The 22,786-nt window shown below is 38.6% G+C and overlaps 4 protein-coding genes across 4 annotated transcripts; 1 reads left to right on the top strand and 3 right to left on the bottom strand.

Annotated features, from left to right (window-relative positions):
• The first annotated feature begins 481 nt into the window (after positions 1–481).
• On the top strand, positions 482–7,057 carry LOC122417799 (meiotic recombination protein W68). The gene is made up of 5 exons (XM_043431599.1): positions 482–585; positions 2,691–2,757; positions 2,919–3,424; positions 5,318–5,681; positions 6,446–7,057. Exons 2-5 carry the CDS (start codon positions 2,738–2,740, stop codon positions 6,750–6,752), a joined length of 1,197 nt encoding a protein of 398 aa, XP_043287534.1. The 5' UTR covers positions 482–585; positions 2,691–2,737; the 3' UTR covers positions 6,753–7,057.
• A 3,013-nt stretch (positions 7,058–10,070) lies between these two features.
• LOC122418407 (proline-rich extensin-like protein EPR1) lies at positions 10,071–10,838 on the bottom strand. The gene has a single exon (XM_043432580.1). The coding sequence runs from the start codon at positions 10,836–10,838 to the stop codon at positions 10,071–10,073; it is 768 nt and encodes a 255-aa protein (XP_043288515.1).
• Positions 10,839–14,711: 3,873 nt separating this feature from the next.
• On the bottom strand, positions 14,712–16,841 carry LOC122418011 (mantle protein-like). Its single transcript, XM_043431983.1, has 3 exons — positions 16,659–16,841; positions 16,290–16,565; positions 14,712–14,958 (listed from the first exon to the last, which is right to left on the bottom strand). Exons 1-3 carry the CDS (start codon positions 16,668–16,670, stop codon positions 14,815–14,817), a joined length of 432 nt encoding a protein of 143 aa, XP_043287918.1. The 5' UTR covers positions 16,671–16,841; the 3' UTR covers positions 14,712–14,814.
• A 2,257-nt stretch (positions 16,842–19,098) lies between these two features.
• LOC122417997 (MAGE-like protein 2) lies at positions 19,099–21,383 on the bottom strand. The gene is made up of 4 exons (XM_043431965.1): positions 21,315–21,383; positions 20,772–20,910; positions 20,368–20,537; positions 19,099–19,666 (listed from the first exon to the last, which is right to left on the bottom strand). Exons 1-4 carry the CDS (start codon positions 21,321–21,323, stop codon positions 19,532–19,534), a joined length of 453 nt encoding a protein of 150 aa, XP_043287900.1. The 5' UTR covers positions 21,324–21,383; the 3' UTR covers positions 19,099–19,531.
• Positions 21,384–22,786: the final 1,403 nt, after the last annotated feature.

The raw sequence follows: 22,786 nt of genomic DNA on the forward strand, positions 1-22,786 counted from the left end.
AAAAGGCAGATAACTCTTTGAAAAACGCCAGTGAAAATGTGTCAGCGTGGAAATTTGCATTTATCAGTTGATGCTTTTGCAAAACTAGTGTTTTTAATATTTTTACATCTTAATAAGATATGCTGTAATACAAATCCACTAATACATTTATTCGGTACGTTAAACTTGGTCTAAAAGTGTTTTGAAAATGCAGCACTCGTTTGACTAGCATGCGGTGCAGTAGTTAGCTTAATTTATTTTACATAAAAATCGAAACTTTAAGAATTTTTACGATTTTTTACTTTACGAAGAATTTATTACGACTTTTATGCCTAATTACAACAATAACAGATATCGCGACGATTTTAAATAAACAAAACAAAAAGAGTAACGTTTCGATGTTTTCATTTGGCTTGTTGACGGTTAGCGGTGCTGCGCTCCGAGGCTTGTTTCGTTTCGGGTCTTTGTATCGCTCGCCAGTATGGCCGTTGCCTGTCAACAGTGACCAGCGAAGCGGTCAGTCGGTCTTTGTACGCGGTCGGGAAAAACATCGCGTCGAATCGCTGTGCTCGGTCGCGCTGGGTCAGGAACACCGCGATATTCGTTGTAAGAAGTGATTGTCAAATATTTCACGATCAGAAACAAATAAATCGAAAAAAATCCATCAAAGGTTAAGTACATAAAATAGAACGACTTGAAAATTTTCATTCCTCTGCATTATTGAGACTGATTTGACAGAAATAAAATTTCGACTGACAAAATCGAAGCTTATAAAGAAGCAGCGAATGAAAAAACTCTTCCAAAGAAATGTGATTGTGAGAAAATTGGTGAAACTCGTTCCGAGCTTGAAATCTCTACGAAAAATAATTTTGAAAAGTTCGTTTTAGAGTCCGAAGGTCGCGAAAAGGTCAGAAAATATATTTGCATCTGAAAATCGAGAAAAAAACAATTCGACGTGATTTTAATTGCCTCGTAAATAATCTTTGTAATCAAAGCAGTAGATTTACGCTGACAAAAGTGCATAAATAGTCATTAAATATGCATTCACAACGGGTATTATAAATATCACGTTAATGGTCAGTAAAATTGTGCCGAAGCAAGAAGTCCGACCCTCGAATTTCCATTGAAGCGATATATACGAAGGCCTCGTCGCCGATGCTGGGGGAAAACATATTTTGGCACGCGCCAAAGGGAAAAATCCATTTTTCCATTCCTCGGTCTCGTTAGCGTTCGATTGTTCGCACATTTATCTCTCCGCACGTATTTATATGTTATGTGGAAACGTCCCTGACTCCTGTCGCTGACCTCGGCCATCCACAAATTTACAACTTGCAGATGCAAGCCCAATACTTTCACCGAAGACCACTCGCGATCAGCATTTTTATTTCGATCCTGATTTTTTTCTCGAGCATTCGTTCCAGTCTAACGTGCGAATCAGCAGCCGGTTCATTCATCGTTATCAGCTCGTGACACCCGACTCAATTAGGACGTTTAAAAACTCCATCAATTTACCGTCTTTTTATAGCATTTCGAGCGAAGATTTTTCTCACCGATTGGCCAATTAAGAATTACAAAGTACAAATTCGCTAGCGATTCTCAGGACGAACGTGCAAATATTTTCTCATTTTATCAATTTTTTTATTCGCCTCTGTACAAAAGCCGTTTTAACAGTTGTCAATTTTGGACATTCAAAAGTCTTTTCTTCTCGAAAGAAACGTATTTTTCAATGAGCTCGAGCGATTTTGTTTCAAATGAAATATAAAATCGAACTCATCATTTTTTCCACCCGAAAAATTTCAGCCCCAAAATTCATTTATTCAAGTCCATTAAAAACTATCAAAAAGGCCAATTTTTAATCAGACCGAAAAAAAACATTCCATTTCAGTCGAATCAACAAAACAGAATCCCAAAGAATTCGATAAAACTCAAAAGAATTAAATAAATAATAACATTAAAAACAAATAAAAAAAGCCAAATGACAACAAAAGTAATTGAATGAAAAAATACCAAATTATTTATAAACTCCCTGGTCGAGTTCCTGAATTTTTTAAATAACAAATTCTGTGAGATTCAGCACGAAATGATGAACGTCAATTTGCTCGTTTGATCGTCGTTTTGGTTAATATGAATAAATAACAAAAAAAGAGAAAAAAACTTTGATCCCTCGAGCCCTCGAAAACTGGGCCTGAAGTGTCTTTGGGTAACAGTAGCCTTAGCTCAATGGGATAACTCACAAATGCACAGCGGGAGGGCCCCTGAACCTTTTTTCTTTCCTCTCTCTCTCGCTTTCTCAACTTCCCCCTCCCTCCTTGTTTCTTTCTCTCTTCCAGGGCTCGCTCTCGAGATCGAGTGCTCGATACGAGTGTCACTAAGAGGGGGGAAGAGGGAGGGAGGGGGGGGGGCGACGATCGTAATAATAATGTCTCTTGTACTCTCACGTCGATATCGACCTACCAATGCCAATATACCTTTCGTCCCAAGTGGAAATTTAATATGTTTATTGCTGTGAGAATGTGCCTCGAAGTATTTTGTAGCTCGAAATATAAATCGAGGGATTTCGGGTGAATTTTGCACTTCGTTTTTACACGATGAATTTGTGGGGTTGTTTTTGTGACGAAAAAAATTTGATGGTTCAACGGATTTTGCACTTTTTCTGTATCATTCGTTCTTGGAATAAAATTTCGTAAATTTTTTATTTTATTTTTTTGAAGCTCAGGAATCGTCACGAATCTGTATAAAAACTGTGCCAATACCGACAATGGACCATGATGGGATGCGGTTCGTTGAAATTTTAAATATTTTTATTTTCCAAATGTAAACCGTTTGGAAAAGTCAACATTTTCGATGTCTTTTGTCAGTGATCAATCAGTGATGCGAATACGAAATCGAAAAAAGCTATGAAGCAATCGCAAATTAATTGGTAATCAATCGATTTGTAGAGAAATTTTGGTCGATCGGATAGACGCTGTAGTAAAAACAACGCTACGTCAATTTCGCTTGGATAAAAAGCCTAGGCTGGTTTATGATAAAACGGACGTTGAGAGTTTAGTCAACCAACTGGAAACGTTCGAATTCCGAATGATCCGAAACGCAGAGTCCACAAGACCAGCATGCGAATCGAGGGAGAACGATATCAGGGAAAACGGAGAAAACAGTGTCTCGGGAAACTGGTGGCACGAAGAAACGGAATCAACGGGAAAATCAGCGTCAAAAGGAACTATCGATTTTAAAAGATCGACGAGCAAAAAGAAATTTATACTCATCATAGAAACGATGCAAAGATTTCGTGAATTGCTGATTAAAAAGCAAACGAAACTGAGACGCGCATTGTTCTATGAACTCAAAGCCAACCCGAGAACTGCTGGTTGGTTCACGAAGCAAAAAGAACTCGACGACGTTATAAATTTGATAGCCAATAAACTCCATTGCCCGGCATGGGCCATACGTACGTCTCTGTTTATTCATCGTTCATCGAGTTATTCATTTTTTTTTTTTTTTTTTTTTTTTTTTTTTTTTATAAATCATTCATTCACTCGATCACTCATTTATTTATTGACTGCATCATAGATTCGCTCCATAATTCATTCAAATTCGTGCAATCATTCGTTCAATCATCCATTTGTGCATTCGTGAAATCCTTTCCGTGTTCCTTCATCGATTCATTCAAATGCTGATGAATTTTTACATCCGAATTTTCAACATTTCGAAATCCACGGTCATAAAAGTTGGATAAACACGGAGAGACTTTTACAGCAAAAATTACTATGTTTTTATAGCAACGTCGGACCATATCGATATTATAATAATAATCGCTGAAGGGTGTGTCAAATGCTGCAAAAGTTTGGGGAACCGTTACCACAGATCATAGTAAATAACGCGCTGTGTTATATCAAAAATAAACACCGAGCGAATTTTGATAAAAAACATAGTTAATAATGAAATGATTTGATGAAAATTTAGGAGGTAACATAGCAGTCGTTTCTTTGTGCTGTACAAAAAATTGCATAGTTTCGTATTTTCCTTTTTACCGGACTGAATTTAGCTCGATAACATAGAAAAATTCATGCGCCCAACAATTATAGAGGCGTTGCGAGTATAAACATGAAAATTAACCAGTGACACATAGTAAAATTTCAAGCAATCGCTTCGTTCACAAGCGGACTTTGTCAAGTAAATCTTTGTCGAAAAGAAAATTTACTTCTTTTCGGAAGGTGCGACTCAACGATACAAACATTTTCGACATTTCACCAATTTGTCCAGTCGAATTGACCAATTTTTAACGTTTCACCAAAGACACGAGTGACATTCGGATATCGATAGATCGTTCGATGCAAGATTCTCACAGACCCAAATTTTGCCTGCCGTACATAGTAAAATTAGAGAGAACTGCTTTCGGCATCAAAATTACAATGCACTTTGGCGAAATGTAATAGAATGGCGATATAGAGCAGCGCTGCTACAAAACATAGCACATTTTTTATTCGTATAAAAGTCTCTCCGTGAACAATTATCAGATCTATAAAAGGAGTGCCAAGTCGGCCACTTTTTGACCCGACCCCTTCGATTTCATGACATTTTTTCTTCTATTTTCAAGCAGAATAGATTTTTCAAGAGCAGACTTTCAACTATCTGAAAATTAGAGGGAACATTGAAGAAATGCTACGATCTCACTGAGAGATCCAAAGAAATGATCTTGTGTGCGATAAAAAAATTTATGTCATAATGAAATCACCAGAGGGCAGGTTGAGACAAGTATCGAAAACGCGGCAAAGCTTAGAATTAAAAAACTTTATGGAATTAATCGTTTATTAATAACACCTGGTGAAGAATAAGTGAATAAATTACGAATAAAGGAACTGGGAAGTTTGAATAATCATGAAATTGAATAGTGGAAAACGTTTTGAAGTAAAAATTTAACAAACAAAATTCAAAATTCCAAAAAATATAATACGAAACATTTCGCCACGATGGGACCGGCGGCAAAGGTTCTTAAATTAATCAAAATTTTGGAGAACATTTTTTGAAAAAAGTTAAAATAAGTAATCAGCTTGAAAACACATTTTTTGTTCTCAATTGAAAAAAAAAAAAAAAAAACATTCAAGACGATCGTTCTCGTGCTTGTTGTGTTTTTGTCAAAAGTGCATTGAAAAACGAAAAATTAAAAAAATAAAAAAAATAACATCGCATTAGGCGAAAATGGACGGGCAATAAAAATTGAAAAATTTTGATAAAGTTTTTCACATAATGTGAAGATAGAAGAAAAAATTTAACGAAGTCGAAGCGCGTCGGGCCAATTCGGCGTGAAATTTTCCATGAATAAATATTTTGTCGTTCACAGCATTGATTCCATCAGCGAAAGGTTTATGCACGGGAGATTTAAAAATGATTTTGAGAAATGAAGAAATCATCGACTGCGGAGGAGCAGGCGGCGCTGGTGTTCCGATTTGTCACAAATTTTCAACTGTCATTTCCGTAACGACGAGTGCCAAATTCGTGCTGGTCGTCGAAAAAGATACCGTTTTTCACCAGCTGCTGCAAGAAAATTGTCCGCAAAGGTTGGAATGCGTTCTCGTCACCGGCAAGGGATACCCCGACATGGCGACGAGGATGTTTGTGACCATGTTGTCCGAACACTGCAAACTCGCAGTTTTTATTCTAGTCGACGCTGATCCTTACGGGATCGAAATATTCTTGATCTACAAGTGAGATTTCGAAAATTTTATTTCGACGATGCAATGTTGCCATGCTAAACCATGATAAAAATATGAAGAATTTCAAAATGATAAGAATTTCATAAAATTTGGTAAATGTATTTTTTTTAAATATATAAAACAATGTACATTTTTTTATATTTTTCTATCACATAGCTCTCGAGTAATTGAACACTAAAGTTCACGTGTATAAGCATAGAGTTTACATATATAGAGTTATACATCTCGTGCATAAGAAGTGTTCGATTTAAGGCTCAATTGTGCGATAACCATGTGGTAAAAAAATTTGAAAAAAATTGTATTTCCATACTCGATGCCAAAGAATGTTATCACCAAATTTTATAAAATTCTCATTATTTTGATTTCGTGACACACCCTCCTGAAAGACTTCAAGTCGTCGTTTTTTATTTCATCAATTTATTCACCTGTTCGTTGTGAACTTTTGGTTCTTTTCTATCGATTCAAAACCACCTTCACGTCCTAGTAAAATCACAGATTCGAAGGCACCAAATTCCATAGGAATTTTATGAAAGGGATTTTTAAAGGTTGAAAAAGCAGCGTCTCGACGCCAAGTATAAAATAGACAAATTTTTTATTTACCGAATCCATGATAACGCATGAATCGTTTTGCAAGCAGTAACAAAGGCATAGAAATCGAAAAAATGGTAATGGAAAAGAAGTTCAAATACTTCGATAAAATTTATTGCAATTTTTCATTTTTGTTTTTTTACAGCTATTATTTCTATCAATTCCAGGTACGGATCCATAAAGCATTCTTACGGACAGGGAAATTTTCCGTGTCGATCGGCCCGTTGGCTGGGCCTCCTTCCGTCGGACTTGCAACTTTACAATTTAGAAAAAAAGTCCCTCACTGCAATTGAGTTAAAAAAGCTGATCGAAATCAAAAAGCGGCCTTACATCGACAAAAAAGTTTACAAAGAGCTAATGATATTGAAGCACGGAAAAGCCGGAATCGAGGCGATACTCGAAGCCGCCAAAGATCATGAACTCATTTCTTTTTATATACGAAACAAAATTCATAGAGAATTGTACCTGGAGTAGTGCCTTTAAATACGATTTTTTTTTCTCGACTTTTTTTCTCTTCCAATCGTGACATCTTTAGTTCAAGTAGCAACAATTACTCTGAAATTGACATTTTTTAAAAATAATCATGGGTTTAAAGCGTTTTTTGTAAAAAAAGTATTTTTATAAAATCAAACATCGAGTTTTTGCTCATAATAAATAACGGTAGCCGAACGACTGGACAGTTCGCAATTTTCTAGAAAGATTTTCCATGTATTTCGAGAAAATATTGGAAAATGGAATTCTTCCAAAATTTCCGAAAAATAAAAATTGGAAAAAAATATTTAAAAATAATCGAGGATAAAACGACGATTTCTCTCTCTTTCTTACCCTCTCCTCTTTAAGACAAACGAGATTTTTCGGTACTTCGACGAATTCCGTGTATCGGCCCTCGATCTCGTCGATCACAACGAGTTCCGGTATTTTTCGATACTTGCCCAAAAATATGATGCTGCTGTCGGACTGACGGCGCTTCAAGCTCGAAAAATCGTCCTCGTCGACGTTCATCAGCGATTGAGCAGCCCGCAGAGTTTTCGACCTCGTCTCGTAGGGATGCTCGTAAAATCTTTTACTTTTTACGATCAATTGTTGTTGGGGGAGGGGGGGTTAAAAATAATCGACATTTCGACAGTGACATACGAAAATTCGGAATTTCTTAATTTTCTCAACGATTTATCGATTTATAAATGAATTTTTTCGAATCTAATCACACCACGAAATTATTCGAAAACTTAATTAATTGAGGCATCTATTTGTAACCTGTTGGTTGGATTTTCCAGCGATTTATTCGGATCCTTGGAAGTCGATGTCACAGTCACGTACTGTGTCGCCCGCTGATTCAAGTTCGGCCATCGATATGGTTTTTTTCTCCTACGAGCTCTCCGCTTTCTCACCATGACTACATCGACCTCGGAAAAAAGATCCACAACGATCAAACTTCATGACACATTTCGTCCTGCTCGTTCATTTGTAAAGAGCGCCGCGAAGGCAGGAAAATATTTTGGAACAAAAGCGCAGCGATTTTGAGGCCACTTCCGCGAGCTTGATCGCGCCATCTGTGATAATTTGCCGGTAAAATACAAAAGTTCTGTGCCAGAATTTCTCGGTGGCGCCATCCCACGGATTTGAAAGGAAAAACGACTTTTTATCGACTTTTTACTGAATGAAAGCAAAAATGTAAAAGTTTTATTGACACAAAGACGCCAGTAATTTTAGTTTCTTATTTGTTCTCATCATTTTTCACAGTGGCAAGTTGCAGGGGAATTCAAAAGATGCCGAAGTCGATGAGTTCGCTGCCTTTCGTACCGACCGCGGTAAAAAACCAGAAAAAACTGTAGCAGCATCGCAACTGGTCACAGAGTGACATAAAAACGAACCTTTTTTCGTCACTTTATTTTATCTTCATCTCGACCCATTTTATTGCGTTGCTCTTCAGCCGTCGAAGGCGCGCGTCGGTAATTCTCGGAAGCTTTAGAATTCGGGGATTCCTGTCGTACCTACCGCGAGCTGTGAAATTTAAGAACTACGCTCCCGCGCGTTTTGCACACAGCATAACTGCTTACGGCGCTGTGGCGCAAGATGGCGGCTCCTCCCGAGGAAGAACTCTTTCTAGTCGACTGCGAAACTAATAGCAAGTACAGAATTCATCTCTCCCCCGAAAACCCGAAAAAGGGGCTCAGATGGGTAAGTAAAATAACTTTTACAGCGTGTATTAAGGGTGTATGTAAGATCAATTCCGCGGTACATCTATTTATTTTTTAAGGTTATGTCTTATGTTAATATGTCAATGGGGAATCATTTCTGTTTGCATTTTATAATTTTTAATAAAAAAACCTATGTCATTTTGAGTCATAATTTACGATTTTTAATAAAATTAATATCCAATTTGATAACTGTGGTCAAGCACAAGCGAGCCAATCAAATTACATGTTCAATATGGCGGACGTACTAACTACAGAACGCCTCTGAAACGTCAAAAGTTATTCCCAAATATCTCCACAACGACATCGGAAACAGTGGGTTTTTTTTTGCGTGAAAAAATCGACAAAACTTTGAGTTTCTAAACATTTTTTTTGGCCGTGCGTTGACAACGATTCATACACTTTTTTATCATTTTAGTTCGATTTTGTCAGCTTCCGGTACAAATGACACGGATTTAAATGCGGCTTTAATTCTTAAATATTTCTTTTTAACCATCGGCTAAGTACCTCTTTCTTTTTTTTTCAATCGATGCAGCGTGATCAACTCTATTAAATATATCAAATTCATGAAAAATTTGACACGTCGATATTTTTTACATACATCCTTAAGCTGTTTGCGACAAGCGATTACGGAAATGACTTACAGAAATTTTGAAAAAAATATATGTCGCGCAGAAAAAACGAATCGATTAAAAAAAAAGTAATTCTAGCGTATAGTTTTTCAGATATTGCAAGTTACAGTTCTACGGTTTCATCATTCCGACACGTGGTAATCGTCAAACAAAAAAATGTGTATCGAAATAACTCGAGAACGGTTCTTACGATTTTGATTTTAAAAAACATACTGTCACAGTATCTTTTGAAGAAAAAATTTAAAAAAAAAAATTAAAAAATTAAAAAAAAACATGATCTACCGTCTAGTTTTTGAGAAAAAAATTATTGTAATAAAAATCCTACGATTAACGCGTTTGAAAATCACGAGAAATTATGAAACTTTAGTAAAATATCGTGAGCGCATATTTTTTTACTGATCATTAACGATAATTTGAATGATTTTTGGAACACATTTCACAAAACGAATAATCTTCACACAGGAAGGGGGCTGCACCCTATTTTAATATATACGGCACTCGGCTGTCGAACTACCTTAACTTTTTTCTGCACCCACATTCGAGTGTTCGCGAATCATATTTTTTCGTGAAGGATTCGAAGTATTGGGTTTTCCCTGCTACAGAAATTTTCCTAAATTTCTAGTGTACGACCTTAAAATAATAATGTTACTCTAATTAAAGATAAAAAATAAGAAAAAAATTCATTTATGAGAGCTCATAAGCATAAAAAAGAAAAAATATTGACCGGTTCGAGCAGCAACGTCAAAATCCTAACGTCCACAAAGTAATGACCTGCAACTTGGTTTACGAGTTTCCGCGGTCTCACGAGTCTCCAATCCGTTGGAGAATTCATAGCGAAAGTGTTTGTTCCCAAAAACAGCATAGTGATCGGAGGAAAAAGGTTTTTTTATTGTTGACATGGTCGATTATGAGAAAATACAAAAGATTGATAAAAAAAGCGAAATTTCCAAGTGCATGCCAGTCCGCTACTTGTCGCAGGGCTTAACGACGCTCGGATGAACCGGAGCCGGCAGATAAGTTTTGGCTGGTTCCACGTGGTGGACGACAGCAGGCTGAATGACTTTCAAGTAGGACAAAGATGGCGGATGATGCTGGGGCGGGGGGACGTGAGCCGGTGGGCAGGGCGCACATTTCGGTGGCTCAGGTTTGTACACAATGCTTGGCTCATGATAAGGGATCTGGGGGGCTGGGTACTCGTATTTTTTCACCGGAGTCGCAGGCCAGATCATCGGCATTGGCTTGTGGTAAGCTGGCGCGTATGAGAAGACTGGCTTCGGGTAAGTTTTCGCTTGGAATATTGGCTGCTGATAATGATGATAATAACTTGGTTGCTCCTGCTTAATCACGGGATGAGCTGGCTTAACATCGATCGGGGCTATTACTGGAGCATGGTAAATTGGACTTTGATAAACTGGCGCCTTGTACTCTGGCTTGACGTATTGAATCGTCTGCTTTGGCACGTATGAGGTGTAGCTCGGTTGGTGAACGTATTGAAGCTCCTTCGGGGCGTGATGCATCACTGGATGGATTTCGTTCTTCGGGTACGCCGGTGGCCCGTACGGTCTCGTGTCGTGCATTCTCGTGTGCATTCCAAAATGTGGGTAAAAAGGGGGACATGGCGAACCATGCTGATGCGACAAATATCTCTTCGATTTAATCCCCAACATTTCTGGCAATGCTTTCGCTTCCACGTCCGACAGCCCCGTCGACATTTCCTCCGCTCCCTCGCCCATTGCGACACTTTCCATCGGATCCGAGCGCACGAACGTGAGCCATATCAGGCCCACTATCTGCCAAGGTTTTTAATTAATCGAGTTACGATTGCTTCTATTTTTTCTGCTCATTCAATTTTCGATGATTCATTTCATATTAGTTTTAATTAATTTTCAATTTTTGTGCTCCACGAATCATTCTTTCACATTCATTCGTTTCGGTTGATTTTTTAAATCAGTTTTTTTTTTCAATTTTTTGAAAACTTTTGAAATTCATTATTTTGAAGTTTCGAAATTGAATTTTTTTAATTTCTTGCTCTCTATGCTTTGTAACGGAATGAATTTCTCAAATTTGTTTGTTTTTATGTTTTCTTTTGAGTTCTCATGGAAATTGAGCGGAAGTGCTCTCTCGGGGGAGTTCTGCTTAAGCTTTGAGGCTCGCGCAGAGCCCCAGGGCTTGCACCCAAACCAGCGGCTCAGCTGCCAAACTAATTTTTCTTTCTCCTCCTCTCTACATCCTCCAAGCTTGAGATTCTTTATTATTTTGGAAGAAATTTCTTGATACATGAATAGCGAAGTGACTGGTTATAATTATTACAAAAGTAGTCAGGGCAGTTTTGAAACAGTGGATCGCCAGTAAGAACCGACTTGGAGTCAATCAAGCTGAACTCGAATTTAGCATGTTTTTGAAATTGCGATTTTTCCAAATTTCATTGTGCTCGACGCTAATTAAAATTTTTTCATGTTTTCAATTGTAAAAAAAGTTGCTCGAGGCGTTCTCGCTCGAGGAGATTCGAAATTTTCTGGTTATTTTTCCACAATTTTGAGCCTCGAACAACGAGTCGAGAAGTTTGCTTGTTTTTAAGTGAAAAATCAATGTTTTTGGGGGCTCCTAAAGGTGGCTGAGGCGCGCGTCACAATTTCGAATGAAACATCAGAAGGAGATAATGCGATGAGAAAAGCGGTCGATTAGTCTCGCTTACCAGTCGTCCGACCATGTCTTCGAGCCCCTGCCGATCGGCGATGCTTCGGTGTCGTTGATATTCTTGGAAAAAGTAAATGCGAAGGTGAGCGGTACGAAACTAGGCGCGTACCGTGCGAATCGTGTGGTTTTATAAACTTTTTTCCCCCCTTAAGAGCGCGCGGGATGCGAGGATGGAAAGAGACGTCGAGGATTGAGTTGGTCTCTCGTTGAATCGGTTCGGCCGATTGCGATATGAAACGCACTCGAATAAACGCCGGATTCCCTTAACAGGCGTAAAAAGTTGTTTCAGGATTACATTCGCTGATGCAATGGGCGAGTCGTACTCGCCGGCGCGCTCACCGGCCCCTTTTGCCCCGGTATTTCCTGAATAAATTCTCCGCACCCGTAACCGCACCACCCCGGGGCTAAAATGGATTACGAACAGTTTTCGATCCTCCGCTGTCGTCGTCCGAGTCGCGAGCGTGGCATTTTCTGTATTCTTGTTTTAATAGTTGAACGTACGGAGGCGCACAGTAGCGCAATTGATCCGAGTCTCTTTAAAGTACTCGACGAAACTACGTGCTTTGGAGACTCGATGAGAAACACCCTGGAGAGAAGGCTCGTTTAACGGATTTATTAATTTGCGCAGGTGCTCGTTACTGTCCAAAAAGCCATTCGCCTATTTTGGATTTCTAATCACTTCGATATTTCAACGCGCCTTTAATTGCCCTTCGGAGTACTCGCGATTTTAAAAATATCAAAGTTTATTCAGTTTCGTTGTAAATTGGTCTGCTTGAGTCACAACTGACGTTGGGGATTCATTTGCAAATTATCATAGAACTCAAGTTCTTAGGAGTAATCAAAATGGAGAAGACTTTCGTCTCGTTGCTCTTCCTTAAGAGGATGGATCAGTTGGTATATCGCAACCGTTAGTGCGAGAGAGATAGCTGCAAATTTCGAAATCGAAATTCTTTGACACAGTTTGACCGATTAAAAAAAGGCTCTGTCAGTCGATTTTTGCCATCTTTCTGCGTAGGCTGACAGAGCCTTTTCTTAATCGGTCAAACCGTGCCAGAGAATTTCAATTTCAAAAATTCCAAGCGAGGTTAGTCGACTGATCCATACTCTTAATAAAACAAAATAGTAATAAACTTTGAGGTAGTTTAAAAGCTTCGTCTTATTGGTTATTGAGATAAACGTGCTTAAATATGAAGAGAAATACACAGGGGTTTTGGGACTATGTGTAAAAAATTTTTTATCTTTCCATATAAGGAATGAACGCTTCTTACGAAGTTTATGAAAAAGTACCACAATAACAATGAAGTCCCTTTTTATAAAGTAAGGTTGTGACGCGTGAATCAGCCGTTCATTGTCATCGCTTTTCCGCGATTCCGATTGGTTCTTGAAACACGACCAATGTGGGGCTAAATTTATTCGGAAAAAACAACGTTCACTCGTCCCGTCAAAATGACAGCTTGGAATTCAAACCATCTTTGACATTTTGTCGCTACCGTTTCGCTCGACTCGATTTCTCGAAAATTCTTCGAATTGGAAGTTCTTTCAATAGTTATTCAATAATTATTAATGAGTTGAATAAATCGAGTTGAATTAAATGTAAATAAATCCTGGTAAAAATAAATAAAAAGTTACGCTATGTAAGAAGATGACGCGAGTTGAGCGCGCGTCTGGACTCACCTAGTATATAATGAAAGTCTGGGAAAAAATTTGAGACGATTATCTTACTAATAATTAAGACATATTACTTTAAGTATTGAACGAAAGAGCCTTCTGTCTTTTTATTAAAACTTTTTTTTCATCCATTTCCCTTTGCGCTCTCCAAAGCGATTATTTACATAAAAAACTAGTCAGTCATGGATCCCTGATTAATTGATGGCTTTGAAATTTCATTCGCCACAAGATAAGTTGAAATAATTTATTTACAATTTTGAATTAATAACTCTGACATTAATTTAGAGTGATAATATTTTTATTTAGGAAGTAAAAATCGACCGAATTTAGACACCCATAAAATATAATCCTATGGGCATAATCTACCTTAAAACGTCTGAAATAAAATAGATGTCGGGATTTTCGTCTGAATTGTGTTAATCGTTAAAACTTGTCGTTTTTATACAATTAATTCGTTTTTTTAGAACGTGCATGTGTTTTTCACAAATTCCAGGTTAGGCAGTCGACGCTTCGAATGTCGCGCATGCGCTTCAGCGCTGTGCTGAACATCTGATTTCAGCGACGTTGCGGAATCGTCTCACCGTCACGAAACGTCCCAGAACATCGAGTTTGTAGACATTTTAACAGTCAATATATTTTTAGATAGGTCGATGACTCCAAACTTTTTTGATATATTCTGAATCCTTACGATTTGGAGAACAATACTCTATTTTTTGTTTATTTCTGGACACGCGTTTTGAGAGTGACTTTTCCATAAGATACCCGTATTAAAAATCCTAACTTTCACTATTTTTTTTGTTCTTAAATGGTCGATGACCCCATCTGAAATTTCGCACATGTCATTATTGATAATCTAACTATGAGATATTAAAAAATTATTGTTTTTCTGCTGCGCAGGCATTCGCGACCGATCCTCCTTAATATTCGCGTATACTCGCAACGAAATCCTGTAAAAACGGATTTAAGTTTGATTTTTCGACACTTGGCGCTGCGTAGGCAATCGCCCGACGATCCTCACGTCATCCGCACGAAGATTTTCTAACCCAAACGTTTACACACATTTTGCCCTGAAGAGACGAGACCTTGATCAGCCCAACTTGACTACTGCAAATTTTACTGATTCACACTTACAGAGGAAGAAATGCGGAATAAACTTTGAGCACTGCCAACGTCCCTGTATCGCTGGGACTGAATCGACTCTTGGTAGGATTCGAAGAAAAAATAATTGCAAGATTTACGAAAGAAAATATTTATTGAAAATGAGAAAAAAGCAGGAAACTATGTACAAACAACGTCAAAATTTTCATCGTCTCCCAACCCCGAAGGATCTTCGTCCAGAGTTTCTCAACGCTTCCAACCGTGACCTTTGCTTGAGTGATGGTACACGTGTTTGTAGACGGGCACGTGGACTGGGTACGGTTTGGGTATGGGCACGGGGAAGTGTTTCTCCACTGTGACGGCGTAAGGCTTCTCAACGACGTACGGAACCTGCAACAATCAACATTCTATTGTCAATAACGTTGCGATCTATCTGCACAAAAACGTGCTGAAAAAACCTGCAGAAGAACGTTTCGTGCACGTGCATTTTTTCCTGCAAATCATCCACGTTTATTCGCAATGAAAAAATTCATTTAAAACTAAGAAATCCCTGAAATTGTGCGGTGAAAAATAACAATGATGACTTGACGATCATCGAGATCGAAACGACTGTGTCAGTGCTCATTTGAAACAGAATGATCATTTTTTCGATTTTAAAATCTTTGGTTCCAGTAATGACACAATTTCGTTGAACAGTCTTTGAAAAATCTACGATTTCTATTGTGAAGAGGAACTTTCTGGGTCCTGTGAGTCAACCACTTAAAATCTTCGACCCCTGAGTTGGTTTTGCTTCCTCATAGAGGAAGTTTTGTGACGATGAAAAATTTTTTTTTCCAGTTTTCAATGTCAATGTGCTCAAAATGTTCTAATACACCGAAAAATCATATCTAGAAAAAATGTCCGGATGTGTGTGTGTGTGTGTGTGTGTGTTATGGCACTGCAAAATTCAAAAGTTTATAACTCGGAAACGGTTTAAGATACAGATTTTATCAGAATTTGTAAAAAATTACGAATCTGACGACGTTTTGAAATTTTCATAAAAATGGTGTCGACCCTCTAACTTTCGAAAATTTAGAGATTTATTAATAATTTTTTTTTTATAAATAGACTATCATAATAGGAAGGTTGGTATTGAATTTGGGGAATATCGGTTGAGCGGTTTAAATTTTATGACATTTTGAATTTTACGAAAATATGAGTTTTTCAAAAAATCGTCTAACCGCTTGAATTTTTGGAAATTTTGTAAGATATTGCGTATAAGTCTGTACTTCCTCTATACTTTCCAGCAAAGCTGTCGGAATTATTTAATTTCAATGTAAATAGAAAAACGATGAAAATTGAAAGTTGCAAACTGTTTTTTCTGATGGCTCGTCATTCAGTTTTTTTTTCTGGATTTAAACAAAGAGATAAATTAAAGTTCGTAAAAGAAGGTAGAGAAAATACGTTATTTCCTTGTATACAAAAAAAAATGCTGCAAATAAAAATTTGCAAATTGCTTCCTCAAGATGGTCAAGATGCACGATGCTGAAAGCTTCCTTTATGAGGAAGCCAAAATGAAAAATCAAAACACCTCATAGAGTAAGCTTTGAGCATCGTGCATCTTGACCATCTTGAGGAAGCAATTTGCAAATTTTAATTTGCAGCATTCTTTTATTCGATCCCAAGAGGTTCGAGGCAAGAAATCTCGAGAATAATTGATGAAAAACAAAATGAGAACGAACCTTTTTCTCAACGACATAGGGCTCAGGTTTTTCCACTGGGATTTCGACGTGCTTGACGACTTCGACCGGCACAGGATGCGGAATGGCAACTTGGACTTGGTAAGGTTGAGGAATGGGCACTTTGATGTGTTGAGGCACAGGGACCGGGACCGGATGAGGGATCGGTATGGCGTATTTCTTGTAGATCGGTACATGAACCGGTTTCGATGTTTCATGATAAGTCGAATGTTCCTCCTCGTAACCGGCCAAAACACCAGCGACCAAAGTCCCGAATATCTGTTCCGAACCCCCCACAAATAAACGGTCAGAATTAGCCACCGACGGATCGGTAAGGAGGGAGCCTATTCAAGCTCTATTGCGATGACTCACGATTATTTTCATGGTGTCCTCTGCGGGGCCTCCGGTACAAAAGTGTCGAAAACTTTTTTTTTTTTTTTAATTTTCAAACGATTTTCAACAGCGTTCCAATAGAGATTTCAGATTTCTTCTCGATCCAGTGACGCGCCTTTGGCCAATCAGCTCTGTCTCTCTTTTCAGTGTACGCTCTCAAAGTCACGGTCAAGTCTTTATATAGCTACGCTTCACTTTCTCCCTTCTCTACGAACTGCGCCTTCAACGTCCTTTGCTGGAGCAGAACTCACCGTTCTCTGGTCCCCAACCTTCCACTCCTTCTCTGCACTCGTGAAAAATCTTGCCGAATGATCGACCGATCGACGATCTTGTGTTTTCGAAGAATTTATCCTGAAATATCATCCAGCGAGTCTTACGAAAGATTTTTAAAAATGAGAAATTTCGAAATTCGAAAAAATGTATTTTTCATCATGAATAATGAAACATCGACTCGTTCAATTACATTGAAAATAACGATTTCATAAGAAATCTGAAAATCCTGAATCGACGTAACTTTCATCAAGATTTGAGCCCATTGTCGACGTTTCTTCGAACGTTTTTCACCCAATTCTCTCCATTAACGTTTTCAAAATGATTTCAAATCAAATCGTAACGAGCAAACTTCGCTCTTCGTTTCGTTGTGCTTCGTTTCAAAAGTGCTTTCATGAAAGACAAATTGAAATAAAAAAATTCCAAAATACGAATAAACAATTCCAATTTTCTTAACATTTTGCTTTGAGACAAGATTTGTAGCATAAAAATTACGAAAATGGTATTCCTATCAATAACAGTGTAAAATTTCTCGTTTTTTGTTTATTTTTATTTCGTACAATGGCACTTTTACTATTTATATTTATACGTTAGAATCGTGCCGGCTAGTACGGGCCGAGATCTCGGATCTGTGCACCATCGCACGTACCTTCACCCAAGGCACCTCCCCGGTTTCCTTCGTGTTCCTTTTTTCTTTTAATTTTATTTATAAATTGTTTTTCATAGGATCGCTTGGATCGCAGTTTCTACGAGTAAGCCCCAGCGCCAGCGGACTCTGTCGTGCCTCGAAAATATTTTCGCTGCGAGATTGTCCACGTTTCGTTGCTCTTTATTGCTCGTAAACTTAAATCCCATTGTATATGGGTGCAAACAACGAAAGTTTTCTTCGCGGATACTCGCTCCTCGAGTTTCGATGGTTTTCAAAGCGAATATTTGCGAGGAACGATGCTAGAAATTCTGCAGCTATTATTTCCTCGATTTCCCAATCTGATGCCCCGAATGACCTTCGATGCCCCCGAGGACATGGAAAAAGTCCTTTTTAAAAGTCCCTTTTACTCGAGGATTCATCATTTTTTTATCCGTAGACACCACACTCGTGCAAATTTGCACTTGGACTGTTAAAAACGTTTTTATTTCATACACAATTCTTTAGCGATCGATTCAAAAAAATGGATAAATCAAGTTTTATTATAGAAAAATGGGGAAGAAAGGGATTTTGAAGTTGTGGACTCCTGAAGTTTTCGTGGGTGCAAATTCGCACCAGGGTGTCGTCTCCGGGTTAATGGAGTCACAAAAGTCTCTTTCAATTTCAATAAACTGAAAGAACGATCGGAATTTGGAGTCCCGTTTGTTCAGACTTTTGATTTTCAATTGATAAACTAAAACGTCTTCCATTTTCAATATTAAAGTGAAAAAAAAAACGATTGAAACCTCGTTGCCGGAGGTCGTTGAGTTTTTTAAAATCGAAGATGAAGAAGTGACTTTGATCGGTTGATGATTCGGAGTCATCACGAGTCGATGTTTCAACAGTAAAACCGACGCTCAATGAGAAATCGTTCTCGTATTACCCGAAATGAAAAACGCAGCAACTTGCAACCGGGAGCGAACCGCAAACGAGGCACGCAACATCTTGGAGTCTCGATTCCGAATAAAAAATGTTGGAAAACGTTTGAAACAGTGTTTATCACGAGGTTCGATGAGTTTGAAAATAAATTGAATAGTCAATTCGATGAGTGACGAAGTTCTCAATATTTTCTTGGCAAACGAACTTGAAGCGTGCTGAAAGCGTCCTTGAGGTCATCCGAGAGGTCACGGAAGAGGGCGTGGCTGTTGTGGAAAGAGTCGAAGGCACAGCTGCCGGACAAATCTCGGCTTACTTGTTTGTTGATCTCCTAGCGGAACAGTGAAAGTGCTTCTGGTGGTAAAAGTGGTTTATCGCCAGGGGGGAGCGCTCGTTCGCTCGTCGTCGCACACAATTTACGAACGGAGACTGTGCACTTGTTACGGCAAATCGGGATCGGCCTGGGTCACGGGGAGGGGGAACTGGTCGGAGCCAGAGTCTCGTGGAACGAGACGAATCTGTTTTACCGGTTGGCAGTTTCTCGGGGGACCATCAGGCAAAACAGATTTTAAACGAAAGTCGATTTTCTATGGGTTTTCGATAATAAATCATTTATTAAATAAACGTCGTACAAAAGCAAACACAACATTCGTTAATTGCTAGAAAACAAAGAAAACATTGAAGAGATAAAGCGGACTCGCTGGAATGGATTGAGCAAGTTGATCGGGCGCTGGAGAAAATTTTCGAAAAAGTTCTCGTTTTTTGGATATTTGCGAAAAATCATTTCGCACCCTTTTGTCTTCCCCGTTGGCCACACGATCGACGACAACAGTCCATGGTTTTGGCACTTTTCTTGCCTCTTTCATTTCAATGGATTTTCCATCTCTTCCTATTCAACATTTTTCGATTCATCACATTTTTTTCACGTCGTTTTGTTGGCTGAGAGAACATCAATAATCGCCATTTTCGCCAGCCGAAGATCCCATATTCCCCTATTTTTTCACGTTTCAAACGCTTTCCTTTAGTGCCAGCCTTTCGAGACGTGGTGATATACGTGCTTGTAAACTGGCACGTGCACCGCGTACGGTTTCGCCACCGGAACTGGAAATTTTTTGTCTACGTAAACCGGATAAGGCTTTTCCACGATGAAGGGAACCTGGAAACCATTATTTACAATAATTAACCGATCATTAATTTATAAATTCCTGCATTCGTTAATCGAGATCGTTGTTTTTCCTTATCGCCCAATCATATTCAACGATTGAAAATACTTTTTTTTAGTCAGATATCCGACGCTTCCACGAACTTCACATGTCGCAGTTGCTTTTCAAATTTCGGATTGAGGTGTTTTCTTTTGTTTTTCGGATCTCTATTTTCATTTTTTTTTTCAATTTTCGTCGATTAAAAATTTTTTTTTTTTTCATTTTAAAAAATGGCTCGTTACGAAATATTCATTTTTGTATATTTAGCTAAAATTTTTTAACGAAACAGCAAATTTAATTGTGCTTTCTTTGTTTTTTCAATATTTCTTTATAAAAACCAAACAAAGTACATTTGTATTGAATTTCTTGATTTCCAGGTTTAACTTTTCATGAAATTTTCGCCCAACGAAGCTGTTTTCAACGATCCATCCGATCGAACAATTGTTTTTTTTTTTTGATTATGGAGGCAACGAATCTATTTTTTTCTTATGCAAACTAACCCAAATCTGTTTTCATGAATTTTCGGCCCTTTCGAAGTTGAGGTTTTTATGAAAATTCGACTTATTTACACCCACGAAAAATACTCACGAATGAGCTTCTATTTTTACGAATGTTTATGACTGCTTTTTCCTCTTCGATTTTTCTCGATACCCACCTTCTTCTCGACGACGTACGGTTCCGGTTTTTCAACGGGTACTTCAATCTCTTTGACCACTTCGACCGGATAAGGGTGGGGGATTTGAACCTGCACTTGGTAGGGCTGAGGGATCGGTATTTTTATTTCCTGCGGTACTTTAACTGGCACTGGATGCGGTATTGGTATTGCTGCAACGAATAAATTGGAAAATAACGTCACCGGAATCGCTGGAGATGAAACGATGGCTGAAGAGGCTCAAGAATTTGTGAAAATCGAACCGAAGAACCGACGCTTCTTCACATTCAACGATAATCTCAAAATCAAATGAACAAAATCGACACTCGAAAACAATGCCTTAATAGATCTCAGAAATAAAATAAAAAAGCTGATAATTATTCTCCATCTTCTCACTTCTCACTCACCGTATTTTTTGTATATTGGCACTTCCACAGGTTTTGTTTTTTCCTCGTAAGTCGAGTGTGCGTGATGCTCGTCGTAGTGGTGTCCATACTCGCTAGCAATTGCCACTGAGACAAGTGCCAGGAGTGTCTCGAGGATAATCTACGAAAAAAAGAACGGTCTTGGTGAGAATGGCCAAACGGAGCTTCGAACCGGTGGCATTAAATCATTTTGCGGGATGACGGAATTGGAAAATTAATGCTTCTCTTTTCAATGAAATAAATCGCCGGTTCTGTCCCCTCGCGAGAGTTTCTAACGGACCACGATGCGATCTCTCCTCGCTCGACTTTCGAGAGTCGACCTTTTTTCTCCTCTTTATATACAGCTCGTGAATTTCTCATTAATCGGTCTGGCTAAAAGCCGACTCAATGGGAAGGCAAATTCGATTGGTATTCGTGACCATCGCGTCGGCGTTTCGGCCAATAATAACAATCGAAAAATCTCGATGAGACAACAGAAGCAGCGAAAGTAACGAGGGAAGCAAATAAGCTTTAATATTTTCTCACGATTTTCATTTTTCGGATTAAAATGACACCCCCAGGACGCTTTTATCCGCTCGTTCGTCGAATCTCGAGTGTCCAAGGTGGGAACGTGTCAGGTCTCTTATATGCGAAGATCATCCATTCCGCCACCTTTCACCATCGCCAACCGAACTCGTCTGAACTTTCCCCCCTTCCACGTTCCCATTATGATCAATGCGCGAGATCCTCGAGTTTGAAAATCACGGAGGATATTCGAGTGGGCTATTGAAACTATGGCGACCAAGGGCCTCGGACTCCTCCTTAATTTTTATCCCCCGCCTCGCCCCTCGACCACTTTTCATCGCTTTTCCCTCTTTTTCTCAAAACTTCCGGTCGACGTGCTTGTGGTCTCGTTGAGAGCATACCGGAAATATGCGGCAACTGCCGCTCCTCCATTCCCAGAATGGACGCTCTGCGCAGAGATTCTTCAAAATTTCAAATTGAGCTAAATTCTCTGAAACGAGCTTCGAAGCTGCCAATTTTCAACATTTCCTCGGGCATCTTCGGCGAGAACGGTTTATCGAAAAGTTTTCGAGGGAAAAAACGTTTTTTCCTCACGAAAGGCGATGAGCCAGAAGCCTCGCAGGGAGTCGAAAAAAAATTGACGTTGAAATACAAATTTTTTGGAGAAACTTCATTCGAAAAATTCATCGTCGTTTTCTTTCAAGTAAATTTATACGAATTTCATCTAAATTTGTAGTGAATATTGGAAAAAAAAAGTTGAGCCAAGGAATTGAGATTCTCGAATATTCGTTCTTTTATCCAATTTAACTCGACGTGCCTGCATGGGAATGGCGAGGGTCGAGGCTGGCAGTAGTTAAAGTGATTTTCGGTCAGCCGTTGCACTTTATCGACTCAGAGTCGAGGAATTCGTCCTAATCAATTTATTCCAATTAATTGTAACGATATTCAAAATTCCACTAAATTTGACACTCATTTGACGTTTTACCTGAGCTCGTAGCAATTGAATTTGTATCGATTGCAGGTAATAAAATACATTTTTTTTCATGGAAAAAAATAGAATCGAAGTAAATTGATTTTCGTGAAAAATAAATTTGTATCATCAAACAATTTATTAGCGTTATTTGAATCATTTCGACTCTTCAATTTTCTTACAATTCTTCAGGCTACAAGCAAACGATCAACAAGACGCGTGCTCGACACAAGTCAATACTCGCACCCACACTCGCGTGTTCGAATGATCTCTATTCTCGGATTTATTTGGTTATTTTCTTTGTCTCGAACAAATGGAGAAAATGGTGAAAAGTGAGCGTTGAGCAAAACGTTTGAGCTCTCTCACTTTCGCCCCGGAGGGGAGCACCATTTTTTCTCGTTTTTGTTCCTCTTCCTCTCGATCGTGCTTCGGTTCAATGCCTCCAAATGTACTGCAAACATAACTTCTTGCTATAACGTCACGTTCCAAATGTAACAGCCATTATTAATGAATTTACAGCTGC

The sequence above is a fragment of the Venturia canescens genome, chromosome 11, assembly GCF_019457755.1.
Source record: "Venturia canescens isolate UGA chromosome 11, ASM1945775v1, whole genome shotgun sequence".
Taxonomy (NCBI): Eukaryota; Metazoa; Arthropoda; class Insecta; order Hymenoptera; family Ichneumonidae; genus Venturia; species Venturia canescens.

Bases quoted from the DNA above. Each gene is read 5' to 3' on its own strand.
- LOC122417799 (XM_043431599.1), top strand. From the start codon at position 2,738: ATGGACCATGATGGGATGCG. The intron at 2,758-2,918 runs GTTCGTTGAAAT...ATCGATTTGTAG, and splicing joins ATGGACCATGATGGGATGCG to AGAAATTTTGGTCGATCGGA. The intron at 5,682-6,445 runs GTGAGATTTCGA...TATCAATTCCAG, and splicing joins GAAATATTCTTGATCTACAA to GTACGGATCCATAAAGCATT.
- LOC122418407 (XM_043432580.1), bottom strand. From the start codon at position 10,838: ATGGGCGAGGGAGCGGAGGAAATGTCGACGGGGCTGTCGGACGTGGAA.
- LOC122418011 (XM_043431983.1), bottom strand. The intron at 14,959-16,289 runs GTTCGTTCTCAT...TGATTGTTGCAG, and splicing joins CCTATGTCGTTGAGAAAAAG to GTTCCGTACGTCGTTGAGAA.
- LOC122417997 (XM_043431965.1), bottom strand. The intron at 20,538-20,771 runs GTGAGTGAGAAG...TATTCGTTGCAG, and splicing joins GCCAATATACAAAAAATACG to CAATACCAATACCGCATCCA. The intron at 19,667-20,367 runs GTGGGTATCGAG...AATGGTTTCCAG, and splicing joins CGTACGTCGTCGAGAAGAAG to GTTCCCTTCATCGTGGAAAA.